Genomic DNA, 16,203 nt, shown 5'->3' with positions numbered 1-16,203 from the left:
TGAAGTATTAGAAAAAGAAACCACTAGCTAAGTCATTTTAAGTAAAATTCTAATTCTGAAAAAATCTCTCCGTTCTCTGAACATTTCAAAATCAAATATGAAAATCTGACAAGTTCAACACATCATCTGTTTATCAACTCAATATCATCTGCTTTAGTAACTTTTAAATTTTTAGTGTATTAAAAACTACTACTTATCCTTGTTCTCTAGAATAATTGTTTTAGCACAGTAGGCATCAAGTAAGCAATGAATACTGTGAAGTGTGGCTTAAGGGAACATTATACAACCAGAAATTTTGTTAGTTTTATGTAATTTCAAGCTATTTCAGGCTTGGCCAAACATAAGCAAAATTTAAAAGTATCACTGAAGAAGTAAATGTGTACGTAGAAATATAGTGTTTGCTTTTCCAAAAGTTAATAGTATTTAATTGTGATAAACTTAAAGTACTTACTCTAAAAGAGGTGGAAGTATGTCACAATTCAAAACAAAATCTCTGCATTCTGCATTGTCACCAGCAATATTACCAAGTGCCCAAACAGCCTTCAAAAAACAATACAAAATATTCTTTTACGACAGTATCTTAAATAAGATTCTCTCTTAAGAATGAAATTTTATTGTAAAAGGAAAAAACTGGTAAGTTTTCAAGATGTTAAAAAAAAACATACTAGTAGACAAGAAAGGAAAACTTCAAAAGTATCTTTAATAATATTTTTAGTCAAATTAAAACACAGGGCATTTAAAAATTTTTTCTTACATGATAGTGAAATGTTTATTCTCTTTAAGCAGGAGATAGTTTGTCTACTTTGAATCTACATGGAGAGACAAAATATAGTTGACCTTTGAACAATTTTGCAGTGAGGGGCATCAACCCCTGCACAGTCGAAAATCCATATATAACTTTAAAGCTGGCCCTCCTTACCCAAGATCACTTGCAGACTCAACCAACTTCAGATTGTATAGTACTGCAGTATGTATTTATTGCAAAAAAAAAAAAAAACTGTGTGTAAGTGAACCAACACATTCAAACCTGTTTTGTTCAAGGGTCAACTGTATATCTATTTAGGGAATTTTACAATTACCTATGCTAGAGGTTTGATACTATGCCAAAGAATCCACTCACTGGGAAGGAACTAACTTGTAAAAGAAAAAAGGAAGGAGAGATAAAGCATAGTAAACTATAAGGTAAAGCTAATGTGACAACTGTCTTGAACTGATGCTTAAAAATAAGCTTAGAGATAGTCCAGATTAAATAAATGACAGTAAAAGATCAAATTATTCATGTATTAAATTTCAATTCAATAAGAAATTACACAAATGCAAATGATCATTATATTTTCATTTCAAGTTTCTCATATAAGTACAAAAGTAGACATAAGTTAATTTTTCAACTGAGAAAATTATATTTTAACATTTAAAATTTACACTAATATTTTTAACATCTACTCTAGACGTAAGTTTATTTTTCACATTTTTAAGAAAAAGTTTTTAAAGTGATGACATTTTGCACCCTGTGAAGTATTTTGTTTGTGGGATATCAATTTTTATAACATTCTGGAAGTCAACTTTGAAATAGTAATAGCACTTTAAAAGCTTTTCTTTGAGTATAATCATTTTTCCCTAATGAAATAATCAAGGCATATATTAATGTCAAGACATATTACTATCAAGATTGATATATAATGATGCTCACCACAATATTAACACCAATAAGCTAGAAATAACTCAATTGTACAACTACTGAGGAATAAATTATGTAGCTACCTGAATGGATAATGAGTAATCAGTAAAATTTTCTTCAAGAATAATTAATGCCATAAGAAAAATCTCTCATTACTATTGTTAAGTGGGAAAAAATATAAAAATATATATATAAACAAACAAATGGAATGGTAGCGAGATCTACGGATCAATTTGCATGAACATGAATCAAAACAAAAATAACAAAACATTTGACTTTCTCTAGATGGTAAAAATTATATGTGATTAAATTTTCCCTGTTACAACAACTATGATAATTTATATATAAAGTCTAATCTAAAATGGTTTATTAAAAATAACATGACATATTAAAAAGAAACAATAAAATAATCTACATACATGTAAAGAACAAGGAGTCAGACTGTTCCAGGTTTAAAACCTGGCTCAGCCCTTCACTGTGACTTTGGGTAAATTACTATCTTTTCTGGGTCTCAGTATGCTCTTCTATAAATGGGAATAGTAATTCTCAATAGCTGAAATCTATATACAAAGGAGCCAGGATAATACCTAAAACAGTTCATTCTTCCTTCCAATTTGACACTAAACAGAAATTATTATATTCTAACAAATGTAATGCACAGGCAACTTGGTAAAAATGAATTTCAAATCATAATCACAAATGGCACTTTCAAGAGAAAATTAAAATCTAGTAGATATAACAGTTCAAGTTAGAAACTTACCTGTTCTTGAACATCTTCATGTTCTGAATTAAGAAGTTTGATAAAAATTGGAACAGCCCCAGTTTCAATCACTACTTTGGTATGCAGAAAAGTTCCAGATGCTATATTAGTTAATGCCCACGCAGCTTCAAACTAAGGAAAAATAAAAGCAAAATAGATGAAAGCCCCAAAGAAATGCCAGAAAGAGGAAGAAAGGAAGAAGAGAGGGAGTCAAGACTTAGCTGAATAAGTCTGAGAGAAAGATTCACTTATGATTAATAAGATTCAATGTGAAATCAGATTTGACAGGTAAAAATGTTTTTTTTTAAAAAGGACTCTTCAATCTGGAAAAATAAGAACTGAGAAGAATAAAAATTTATAAAATCATGAACAATAAATGAACACCTCTGAATTTATATTTCATAAAACCCCTGATGTTTACTATTAGGGAGCCAGGTATTCTAAATCAAGCAGTTTAAAACAAAATGATATACACTACTTAATTAATAGAATATTTATGGAACTTAGAATCATAAACGGAGAAGGCAATGGCACCCTACTCCAGTACTCTTGCCTGGAAAATCCCATGGGCGTTGGAGCCTGGTGGGCTGCAGTCCATGGGGTCGCTAGGAGTCGGACACGACTGAGCGACTTCAGTTTCACTTTTCACTTTCATGCATTGGAGAAGGAGATGGCAACCCACTCCAGTGTTCTTGCCTGGAGAATCCCAGGGACAGGGGAGCCTGGTGGGCTGCTGTCTCTGGGGTCACATAGAGTCGGACACGACTGAAGTGTCTTAGCAGCAGCAGCAGCAGAATCATAAAAGGTTACTTTTGTTTCCCTAAGGATCATCTATTCTTAACCGTCTCACTTAAATAAGAAAAACTAGAAAGCCATACATTTAGGTGGTTAGTTCAAGGTGAAAGAGTTCATTATTAGCAGAGCCACAAGAACTTGTGGTATTCTTTCAAGTAGCAGAGCCTCTGGGAAGTTACTCATATCAATCAGATTTCAGATATACTTATCTGTGATGGATTTATAATGACGGAATTGAGAAAAATTTAACTCATGGTTCTCTAACCAACTAGCAAATTAGACCTGCAAATTAAGGAGTGACAATAATGGCAATGGCTTTACAAATATTTGGCCTAGACAACTTCTCACATTAAGGTAGGTATATTATGATTAATAAAAGTGTAATAAAAAGCATTAGTGAAAGGCATGAAAAGTACAGATAAAACTAGAGAAAATGGTTATATTTTTTAAAAGGAAAAAAAAAAGAGGCAGAGCTCCTATTCGACTCCACTAGATCTTTAGTATGTGGCAACAATGCCAATTCTTCTGATTTGTAAAAAGAAGCCCCAAATCTAGACTTCCATTTGAAATTCTTCAACTTTTGAAAGCCTAATATCTGAATTCATATATTTTAAAACATGTGCAGGCCAAACATGTAGGTCCCCAGTTTGAGGCCTCTCAATTACAGTAAGTCCCCTACATATGAGCCTTCAAGACACAAACTTTCAAAGATGTGAACGTGTGTTCCATCAACATCAGGCAAGAGTGATACAGATATACTGCATATATATATACTGATATGTATCTGCAGCCTAACCTCCATCTCCTATTGTTGACGATCCTTCAGCTGTACCATCCCCATTTTCTCTCCCTCCTCCAGTCAGTAACTCTTCTTGTCTGGCATGCCAGCCCCTGCCTGCCAGCTGCTGTACTACACTACTGTACTTTTCAAGGTAGTATACTATGAGATTAAAAATGTTTTCTTTATTTTTTGGTTGTTTTGTATGTATTATTTGTGTGGAAAGCATTATAAACCTTTTACAGCACAGTACTATATAGCCAATTGTGTTAGTTGGGTACCTAGGGTAACGTTATTGGACTGATAAATGCACTCTCAGAACAGAACTTAGTATAGTTCAGTTCAGTTCACTTGCTCAGTTGTGTCCGACTCTTTGCAGCCCCATGAACCGGAGCACGCCAGGCCTCCCTGTCCATCACCAACTCCCGGAGTTCACCCAAACCCATGTCCATCAAGTCGGTGATACCATCCAACCATCTCATCCTCTGTCGTCCCCTTCTCCTCCTGCCCTCAATCTTTCCCAGCACCAGGGTCTTTTCAAATGAGTCAGCTCTTTGCATCAGGTGGCCAAAGTATTGGAGTTTCATCTTCAGTATCAGGCCTTCCAATGAATATTCAGGACTAAGTTCGTTTAGGATTGACTGGTTGGATCTCCTGGCAGTCCAAGGGACTCTCAAGAGTCTTCTCCAACACCACAGTTCAAAACATCAATTCTTCAGCGCTCAGCTTTCTTTATAGTCCAACTCTCACATCCATACATGACCACTGTAAATACCATAGCCTTGACTTTATTGATAAAGTAATGTCTCTGCTTTTCAATATGCTATCTAGGTTGGTCATAACTTTTCTTTCAAGAAGCAAGTGTCTTTTAATTTCATGGCTGCAATCACCATCTGCAGTGATTTTGGAGCCCCAAAAAATAAAGTCAGCCACTGTTTCCCCATCTATTTCCCATAAAGTGATGGGACCAGATGCCATAATCTTAGTTTTCTGAATGTTGAGCTTTAAGACAACTTTTTCACTCTCCTCTTTCACCTTCATCAAGAGGCTCTTTAGCTCTTCTTTGCTTTCTGCCATAAGGGTGGTGTCATCTGCATACCTGAGGTTATTGATATTTCTCCCGGCAATCTTGATTGCAGTCTGTGCTTCCTCCAGCCCAGCGTTTCTCATGATGTATTCTGCATATAAGTTAAATAAGCAGGGTGACAATATATAGCCTTGACGTACTCCTGTTCCTATTTGGAACCAGTCTGTTGTTCCATGTCCAGTTCTAACTGTTGCTTCCTGACCTGCATATAGGTTTCTCGAGAGGCAGGTCAGGTGGTCTAGTATGCCCATCTCTTTCAGAATTTTCCACAGTTTATTGTGATCCACACAGTCAAAGGCTTTGGCATAGTCAATAAAACAGAAATAGATGTTTTTCTGGAACTCTCTTGCTTTTTTGATGATCCAGCAGATGTTGGCAATTTGATCTCTGGTTCCTTTTCCTTTTCTAAAACCAGCTTGAACATCTGGAAGTTCACGGTTCATGTATTGCTGAAGCCTGGTTTGGAGAATTTTGAGCATTACTTTACTAACGTGTGAGATGAGTGCAATTGTGCAGTAGTTTGAGCATTCTTTGGTATAGTTAGATCTATGGTTTGAACAATATATTTCATATTAACTTGGATAATATGGCACACCACATAGCTGCCCCAAGAACACACTGTTGAATTTCACTAGGTTTCAAGTATAATGATTAATTGGAGAACAAAATGGCAACTCACTCCAGTATTCTTGCCTGGAGAATTCCATGAACAGAGAAGCCTGAAGGGCTACAGTCCACAGGATTACAAAGGGACACGACTGAGTGACTAACACACACACAATGATTGATAAACTCTCAAATCCCCAACGTTCTTGAATACTGTGTGCTTTCTACACATGCTATTTTCACAACCTGAAATTACTTTTCCTTTTATTCAGCCCGTTAAAGTCTCATTCCCCCTTAAGACTAGCTGTGTAACATTGTAAACATAAGCTGCTATGTTCTCTCTGCTCTCAAAGTACTTTGTATAACAATTTTCTATTAGCACTAAGTGTACTATAGTATCATCTATAGTACTATAGATCTGTTTAGGTGTTTGTCTTCCCCAACAGAGTGAAGAATTTCTGCAAAGAGAGAAATATCTTACCAATCTGTAACTACAATGCCTTATACAATGTATTGTTTAAAGTAACATTCAATTTTATCCATTCATTTCTTCTTTCAATCACTTAGAATTAAAGAGCCAAATAATAAACTGCTATCAGGAGGCTTAGGTTTTAGTTTGGACTCAAAGCTTACAAATAAAGTGAATGACCAAACCATGATTTCCAGCCCTTATAGCACTATTACATGAAGACCCTAGTTGATAGATAGATTTTAGGTGATTAATAGTCCTTATAGCATTATCACTTAATTGACATAAGACTATCCTTATTGTAAACATTCTCAGCATTTTTTATAAAGCTCATGATGGGTAATATTCAGAAGTGCAGCACATTTCTTTGCTTACACCTAGAGAGAGGATCTTTCCCAAGTTACTCAGATTAAGTGGAACACTATTCTAAGATGTAATTTCAAATTATTCAAATACCAGGAACAGTTCTCCTATACCAATAAGAGCATTGAGAAAGTAGGTGTAGGTTATATATATAGCAATGAAAGTCAGGAAGAACAATCCTAAACAGTAAAATATTTGCAAACTTCAATATTTTTAGTAGCCAATTATTTGGAAGACATCTTTAAATTTTCACTATAACTGAGAAGCAACACTCTTTAAGACACACTTAACTTTGGTCACATTTTAAGTAGATTATACTGATTTGTTCTTTCTTAAAAAAAAAAAAGGAACTGATCAATCAGATAAAAATGTTTTAAGAGGTACAAGAGTTTATACTAAAAAGTCACAACTTTAGTTAGGAGCCAAAATAAATTTAACCATTAAGTAAGTTAACATTTTGATTTATTATTTTCTAAAACAAAAGTTATTAAAGGTTGACAACTATAATATTTTTCTTAAAATTACAAATGATTTGAAATATATTTTTCAAAAAAAATTGTTTAATGATAATAATTTCTAGAGAAAGTAATAGTTCCTAGAAAAAATTAGCACTGTAAACTTGACCAGGGCAAGACAGATAGCACCACCTTTAATCGCCACCTACTGATATTTACTGAATGCTTACAATATATTCAGTACTGTAGAAGTTGCTTTCACTAGAAACTAATCCTATGTCATTTCTGGAAAGATAATTAAGAACGTAAACTACAGAACTCACTTGTAATGTACAATTTTCATTTCTTTCAAGAAATTTCACAAATCTCTGCACCACTCCTGGTTTCTGTATAACTTGATCAATTGGTGGATTAGGTTCTAAAAATTAAAAAAGAATGAAGCTATTATGCAGATACAAAAGCACAATGATCTGGAACAGGACACACAAAATAACTCTTTCCTAGATTTCACTGCCCAGATTTGAAACCCTTAGCTGGATGTAACTGAAGAAAACAAATGCTCTCATAACTGCAATGTTTGCTGCCAAAAAAAAAAAAAAAAAAAACTACAAAAAAGCAAATTATTTTTCATTAGTGTAACAGTAAGAAAATTTTAAAATATTTCCTAAACAAATATTTAAAATTCATAAATTAAAGGCTATTTAGCAGGTCACGTTTACAGTATGGGAATATTTCAGTCCAATACTCATAACACCAATCAAAGGATAATAACCCTCCTAAGGATAACAGTCTTTCTAATTCTTCATAACCATACTCCAATTTCCAGGGATGTCCCTTTCACTATCAACCATGAACTGCCTAATGTCTTTCAGCCAGACAAGTCCTATCTTCTCAAGATGTTATTTACAAAAATGCTATTGAACTATGTAGAATTCTTGATAAACTCTCACGATAGGTGAGGACTTAAGAGAATAATAAAATCTCTAAGAAGTTTAAATGCAAATTTAAAATAAACGCAAAAAGTAAATGCAATTAAAATAAACACAAACTTAAAATAAAGGTATTTCTGGGATTTCCTGGCAGTCCAGTGCACTTGCAATGCAGGGGGCCCAGGTTCAATGGTTGGGAACTAAGATCCCACAAGCCAAGCAATGTGGTCAAAAGAAAAAAAAAAGGGAATAGACGTTTTTCCTTTTCTTTTTTCTACAAATTTGCTATCCTAACTTTTTCAAAAATTGGGAGATTTCTGCAAAGCTAGTAAAATACTACAAAGTTTTGTTTTGGTGTTCTACATGAAAAGTCTGGATTCTACAGCCTAAACTGTTCTTACAGTTATAAAACATCAACAAGATAATGCATAATATTAATGCTTTTACTCCCACCCAATATAAAATAGAAATTAAATTTTTTAAAATTTGTAAAAAAAAGAAATATCTGATTAAATTATTTTACATTCATGCTCTGCTGTCATGCTGCCATTTTAAAAAAGTCTGAAAAATATTTCTGTAAGAATTTATAAATATGTATCTCTAACTTTCTTAGCAATGGGACTGATTTGGGACTATTTTGCTTCTTTAAATTCTTTTATATTTGCAGATATTCTACAATCAACATGTGTTACTTTGACAGTATAATGGTTTTAAAAAAGAGATTATAGAAAAAATTAAGACATAGTGGCAAAGAGTCTTAAAATTAAAAAAAAAAAAAACTAACAAAATTGCACTACAAATTCCTGTAACATCAGGAAATGAGTAACATCAAATAAGCACACTGAAAATAATTCTTGCCTTTAGAAAGCAGCTTTCTAAATTTCTGTGTAGCTGTTAGCTGTTGATCAGCATTATTAGAAAAAATCATCTGAACCATATCTGAAGTAATAACTTCTTCCTAAAACACAGAAAATATAATTATTATCCAAATATTTTAAATTAATAATTTTGCAGTACATCTCTGAAATACTGAAGAAATATAATTTGAAATACATTTGTAATATCTACCTCTGGAATGGGTACAGTGGAACTGATGTCTGGATCCTGGATAGGATTTTCTAACATAGATTCATCATTTCTGGGTAAAGAGACATTTCTGCGTTTGAATAACTATAATAAAGAGAAATAATACATTAAGTTTTCCATAAAACCCTAAATTCCCATAGAATTATTTTTTCCTTTAAGTGAACAAAACAAAACAATCATTTTATCACTTAAAGTTCTGAATATTTTAGTATTTTGTAATCACCATACCATAAACACCTAAATTATTCAAGAGAAGTTAAACATCTGGGGCTAGACTAGCTCTTGTCCTATAGACTGCTTTGGGACATTCTTAATCTCAGGTCTTTTAACCAATTTCCAGTACCATAAACAGAACACACATTTATATTTTACAGCACTTAGAAAAACACATATGCCTACACTGAATTATGAGATATCTAAGAAGAAAAGCAGATCTGTTATATAAGTGAGATAATGTGACATATTAACAGAGCCAGTATATCAGACTAACAAGTAACAAGAACAACTCTCAGAAAAGATGACCCTATGCTTAATAACTGAGTGAACATAAAGAAAAAAAAAAAAAAGAGAGGAAGAAAGAGACATGGTCAAGTCACTGAGCAAGATTTACAGGTATATTTCATAAATCAAAACTGATAAAAAATCTGGTATCATAATCTTTTTGATAGCTAAATAAAATTCTGCTCTTCCTCAGTCTCTACACAGTTCTTTTCCTATTCATTTATTTAACACTTTTTTTCTTAAGTATCTACTGTAATATAGTAGAGACTATGTTAGATGCTATAAATAGGGGGGATAATCATATTTCTAAAACAGGCCTTTTTTAACTTTCTACATTGCTAGTCCCTTTTACATAGTGGTTCTAATTCATGTATGTGAGGACCATACCCTTCTACTTATTGATGAATACTTCCAAATTTCAGTGTATCTTGGAATGAAACATGTGGAGATGCATTCTTTTAAATGAATTTTTCTATTCCTTATGTTCCATATATAAAGCTCAAACAGAGAAGGCTAAGAAGTCTGCCTGATGAGACTATAGGAGGAACAGTATGAGTAGCATAGGAAAACGATTATAATTAACTTAGGGGCAAGGGTTATGAAAACCACAAAGTGACAAATACAGTTAATGTTTTTCTAGGGGGCAAATTTTGCAACGCTGAGTGGAAGTGATACAAATAGGCTCAAGAGTAAATATGTCTTAGCACTGGGGTAGAAATAGTGACATAAAAGGTTCATCAATGGAATAGAAAAGTTATTCTTGTCAGCGATTAAAAATAGCACAGGATTCTGATTCATGAATTTGCTAATATTACTGGATTCTAATAAAAATATATTTATATTCAATTTCCTAGAAAAAAATTTTTCATTTAAAATTATCTAAAAATTAGCAATAACAGAATTAAATATTTTAAGACACCTACCTGTTCTTCTCTTTTTTGTTTTCGAAGCTGTATTCCTTCTTCTTCTCTTCGTCTACGCATCTCCTGGGGGTTTAGGGCTTTATTCTTATAACTTTTCATTCTATAGTTATCTTTCCCTGGACTAGCCATGGCATCTTAAGATTAGGAGTGAAGAAAATAGGTATCAATTACTTTCAAAATAAAATGAGATGTTTACTCTGGGGCAATAAATTCAGGCTCGTGGATTAAATACACCAATAAAACTCATCCTGAAAATTATGTATAATGAATACATCCTCTCACCTCCACATCAAAATTGGAGGAAAATAATCAACTGTTTTAGGACTTCACTATCAAACAGATAATAGATTTTGGTCTAAACACAAAGTCATTACCATAATTTCACTGATTCGGAGAGGCACTCTCCATTCCCTGGTATTTTAGCCTTTCTATAAGTGAGGTGCATCTTAAAATAACTGTTAGCCAGGAAACAGTCATGAAACGGTTGGATAAAAAACTTCTAAATCACAGCTTCTGGAAAGATCAAGAAATAATCAGCAATGAATTGTCTTATTTTCAATAAAATATGGCATCAAGTTTCAGTAAGCACACCGTATGTATTTATTGGTGTCTGGCTTCTTTCATTTACTTAAGGAACTGCCTAAAGAACTAAAACCACACAGGTCAGGACTTGACTTATGACTACAATACCAATTTTCAGTACTAGAGTATAATCAGTTCATTTAAAATACTGAAATATTTCTATACTTTAAGTAGTTTTATTATACATATTTTAAAAATTAATACATAAATATTTTATAAATATACAAAACATATAAACATAAAATATATTTTAAAAGGGGCAGGAGATAAAACCAGAAAGGTAGGTAAGGTTGAAATATATACTTCCTGCAATCTAGCTGAGAAATCTGGTCTTGATCCTAAGGAGAAGAATTAAGAAATTAAAGAGAAGGTTGTTTCAAACATTGATGATAAAAGACCTAAAGTAAATTAGTAGCTGCACTGAAAAACACAGAAGACAGACTGATTCCAGAAACATTTCAGATATTGATTCAATAAGAATTAGAGGCCAAGTGAAGATAAGAAATATGTGCTAAGAAAGAGAAAGGAGTTGAGGATGATTTCATGGTTTTAAGCATGAACTCTTTCAGAATAATGACAAAATAACCCAAGACATGGAATACAGATGGAGGATTGGCGTAGTGGTTTTGTTTTCTTGCCTCCTTGTTTTTGAGATGAAAACAATGAATTCAATTATTTTCTTTTTCACTTACACACAGCAAAAATCACTCAGTACACAGTTCTACAAACTTGACACAATGCTCAGGTGTATAACCAACACAACTAAGATACAGAACAGCTTCATAATTCCCCCCAAAACTTCCTCATGCTGCTCTTATTTAGTCCTTCTCCTACTCCTAAAACCTGGCAACCACTATTTCCATAGCTCTGCCTTTCCCCAAATTTCACATAAATGAAATTATAACAGTATATAGTCTTAATTGTCTTCCTTCATTTAACATAGTGTATATGTGAGTCACCATATTGTTGGCATGTATCAAAATTCATTCTTTATTGTTTAGCAATATTCTATTGTACAGATATACCACAGTTTATTGATTCACTAGCTGAAGGACATTTAGGTGGTTTCTAGTTTAGTTAAGGTGAAGTCGCTCAGTCGTGTCCAACTCTTTGCGACCCGGTGGACTGTAGCCCACCAGGCTCCTCTGTCCATGGGATTCTCCAGACAAGAATACTGGAGTGGGCTGCCATTTCCTTCTCCAGGGGATCTTCCCGACCCAGGGATCGAACCCAGGTCTCCTGCATTGCAGGCAGACGCTTTACCCTCTGAGCCACCAGGGAAGCCCTGGTAGTTTTCAGTTTCTAGTTTAGGGCAGTTACAAATAAAACTGTTATAAACACTCATGTACAGGTTGTGTAAATATAAGTTTTCATTTCTCTCAGGTAAATATCTAGGAGTAGAATCTATGGATAACAGGACAAGCATATGCTTCACATTTTATAACTGCCATTCTGAAAATTAAGTATACCACTTTGCATTTCTATTAGCTATTACTGTTGCTCTGTATCCTGGCTACCCTTGTTAGAATTTTGTTATTTTTCACTGCAGTAACTCTAATGATGTATAGTGACTTTAATCTTAAATGTGTTAAATTTATAGTACATAGAGCATAAACAGAAGGTTTTGATTTATAGACGGTTAAAAATTATGAGTCAAACTCAGGAAAAGAGTATTGAATGATCATACAAGAGCACTAGAGCTATAAAAGAAAGACGCCCAAAGGAGAAATCTTAAGGATGCTCACATTTCCATGGAAAATGGAAAACAAAGGAAACCAAACATAAATAGAAGGATCAGAAGAAAATAAGAGTCCTGAAAAAGAAGGGAATTTAAAAGATAAAGAAATATTTCAGTTGCAGTGACCCTAAAAAAAAAAAGTCACTCAATTTATTCATTTATTGATTTATCCCGCAAATATTTAAGTGTCTACAATAAGTCAAGTGCCACAGGAAGGTAGACTTGATAATCAGGTCACTGGTAAAGTAAGAAAAACTTCTTTAGTGGTGGAACTAAAGGTAGAATGGAAAGGGCTGAGGACTTTACAATGATTTAAAAAGTACTTTGCACCTCTTAACACATGTAGATAGTTGTGCAATTAAAATATATGTATAATCAACCAATATCTCTTTATAAAAGTCAATAAATTAATTTTAGCAATACTGTGTGCACCTATAAATACCTATGTCTAGAAACAGTTCAATCTAACTTTCTTAATAACAATGTTTAGCATTATTCTCTATTTTATATATAAAAGCTCTGTTGCACTAATAAAAGCTTAGGCTCTTGTAAGGGAAAAACAAAGTTAATTACCGAGCAAACCGGGCTTCATATTAATTGTTGAATTACACTCAACAGTATAAAATATCTTAGCAAAATGAAATGTTCGCAGCAATAAACCTCTTTACAATATTTACCACCTATACATTAGGCATCTTCTATGCCACTGGCTTCTAAACTTTTGATCACATATCCTATGCACACAAAATACATTTGGGAATTTACCCTCAATATGCTTGTTTATTTATATATGCATATTACTAACTTAATAAACTATCCAATTATAAATTCACAGAAGTTTATTAAAAAAAGAATAGTTTTAAAATATAAGCAGAAGTTCTAATATTTTCTCCCCACATCTGATTGAATCACTTGTGCCTCCCAACACACACAGCAGACAGTGCTCGTAAGACCATCAATCTAGGCAATGACAAATTAAAATCTTTCAGTATAAATGCTAACCAAATAAAATCTCACCCCAGCAACTCATATATTATTTGTTTGTTTTCCTTCTATAGTACTAACTTCTTGTCCCTTATTTAACATCTGCATCCTCACTGCAGTTGCTTTAAAGGGGATAAGTTCAAGGAAAACGATTTTTTAAAGCTGCCTCACCCAAGGGGATTTTCTTTCTCCGGAATATAGCTTAAAAGACTGTACTTCAAAGCCTGCTGTCTCATACAAGTTATTTCAAATATAAGAAATGCCATTCAAACACTATAAAGTTGCCAGAGGATTTTTTTCAGTAATAAGCTAGCTTTTGACTCCGCTCTTTGAAAAAACTGTGCGGAGATTGGGCAAACAACTGGAATCTGAACTTTTTCTAATACATATTAACGGAATTTCTAATACATATTAACGGCATTTCTTGTCTCCATAAAGCCTGCGTTTCTATGGGCTTGGGTGTCTGTTAGTAAAACGACAAGATCAGCACTAAGGGGAAAGTGCAGCAACCAGAGCCCCTACAAGCAAACAAGCAGTACTTGAAGATCTAAAGGACAGAGCTATTTCCTGTTTACCATGAGAGAAAGTCACTTTTTAAAATAAAATATAAATCATAGAATGCTGTAACTAAGAGACATCAGAAGGTTAAAAAAAAGAAGTGTTCAAAAAGACGAAGAGTAAATGCCAGTGTCATATTCTTTTGAAGTAGCACTATCCTTTCTCACAGCTTTAAATTCCTCTCATCTCTCATCTCTTGTGCATTAGTAAGGAGACACTATTAAACTGTCACCTTGGAAGTGAGCTAGCTGAAGCATCTAACCCGCGCTCGCCCGCGTCAGGACTGAGCCCTTCCAGGCATCTGCGCCAGGTGGACGGCAGCGCTGGAGGTAGAGGGTGCGACACGTAGGCCCCTGGGGCTGAACCTGCCTTATTCTGGACACGAAGGAACTTCTAACACGCTGAGCTGCGGAACAGACCGCTGAGCCCCTGAAGTGACAGGCAACGTCTGATAAGACCATGTACCGAAAAAAAAAAAAACTGCCGAGAGACAGCGGAGCGGAGCGGCGAGAGGATCCTGTGCCTAAAGCTCCTGAGCATCAGCCTGGCTCTTGGAGAGGCTCTGAGCTCCCTGCGGCTTCGCGTCCTCAAGGGAAAGGTCTGGCCGCCACGCCCCCGCCACTGCTGTCTCCCTCTGGAGAAGCTGAGAGAACCCGGCCCGGCCCTGAACCCTTTGTTGCTGCTGCTACTGCTGCTAAGTCGCTTCAGTCCTGTCCGACTCTGTGCGACCCCACAGACGGCAGCCCACCAGGCTCCCCTGTCCCTGGGATTCTCCAGGCAAGAACACTGCAGTGGGGTGCCATTTCCTTCTCCAATTGTAGGGGAAGATAAAAACAGTGGCCTCAGGAACTAGTAGCTCCCGAAAGGACCAAACCCGAGGCTCACCCCACCTGGCGTGTGTCACTCCCACTTACCCATTAATGTGGCACTAGCCGGCGCCCTGACTTCCCAGTCCCCGGCTGTGGTGGCTGCTGCGGTAACTGTGGGGTCAGCACTCCGCCCCTAGCGATGAGTACAGACACCAGGCTCACAACTCAAGATGGCGGCCTCCTGCGCCCCTTACTCTAGACCCCCAAGTCTGGGCTCCCAGAAGCCCTTGCACGCGGCAGCAGCGGCAGCGAAGCTGCTGCACCGACAGGCAGAGGGGCGGAGAGAAGCGGACGCCCCAGCCCCACCCACTCATGGAGGATCCGGCGACTTCTGGACTCGGATTTTAACTCTGCGCGTTGCTGTGGCAGAAGTCTGTCCTACTGCCCTGCCAGCAGTAGCTCTCCCTGCCAATTCTGTCATTCACCCGTTCGTTCTTTTGTTCATCCATCCATCCAAGCTTCCATCCATTCATTATTCATTTTACAACGTCATTTAGTATTGACGGAGGGACTAATCTGTGCCAGACTTGATTTGATGTTGGAGGTACAGTAGTGTACACAACGGATAAAAATCCTGACCTCGTGGAGCTTCATTTTCTTCAACTTCATTCACTTCTTCCTATTTTCTCTGCTCATTTGTTTCAACTTTTCAGTTGAAAAATTTTGGATGCCGTAACATCTGTGGATTTTTTTTTTGCAAAATAGTAGCCACTGATGTATGAAATAAATAACTCCAAGTAAAGTATTCTTAATTTATTATAACACACATATAGCCTTGTTCAACACATGATTCAACCTTGGGGTTGAACAAGCAGTATGGAAAACAGATTGTTTATGTAGTGCAAGGCACAGAATATGCAAGATAAATAACACATGATTCCTTCCCCAAAGAAGCTCCTGTTTTCCATCTCGTGTTCTTTTTCGTTCTCTTTTCTGAGAAAATTTTTGGGTTACCTTACAGCTCTCTATTGATATGATTTTTAAAATTCTGATATTGTATATTTTTAAGTACCAAGAGCTGTTTCATATTTTTAATCAGGGG

At 35.2% G+C, this 16,203-nt stretch overlaps 1 protein-coding gene across 1 annotated transcript in view; it reads right to left on the bottom strand.

The window, feature by feature from the left end:
* KPNA5 (karyopherin subunit alpha 5) overlaps positions 1-15,958 on the bottom strand; it is a 51,045-nt gene extending 35,087 nt beyond the window's left edge. Inside the window, exons 1-7 of the mRNA XM_006050609.4 lie at positions 15,207-15,958; positions 10,431-10,564; positions 8,989-9,090; positions 8,779-8,878; positions 7,315-7,409; positions 2,439-2,570; positions 452-540 (exon numbers count right to left, since the gene is read on the bottom strand). Coding sequence (XP_006050671.1) covers positions 452-540; positions 2,439-2,570; positions 7,315-7,409; positions 8,779-8,878; positions 8,989-9,090; positions 10,431-10,564; positions 15,207-15,210 — 656 coding nt within the window. The 5' untranslated portion in view covers positions 15,211-15,958. The remainder of the gene's footprint in view (positions 1-451; positions 541-2,438; positions 2,571-7,314; positions 7,410-8,778; positions 8,879-8,988; positions 9,091-10,430; positions 10,565-15,206) is intronic.
* Positions 15,959-16,203: the final 245 nt, after the last annotated feature.

This window comes from Bubalus bubalis, chromosome 10 (assembly GCF_019923935.1).
Source record: "Bubalus bubalis isolate 160015118507 breed Murrah chromosome 10, NDDB_SH_1, whole genome shotgun sequence".
Taxonomy (NCBI): domain Eukaryota; kingdom Metazoa; phylum Chordata; class Mammalia; order Artiodactyla; family Bovidae; genus Bubalus; species Bubalus bubalis.
Note: the sequence above shows the minus strand (reverse complement) of the source record. Positions and strands in the feature narration are given on the sequence as shown.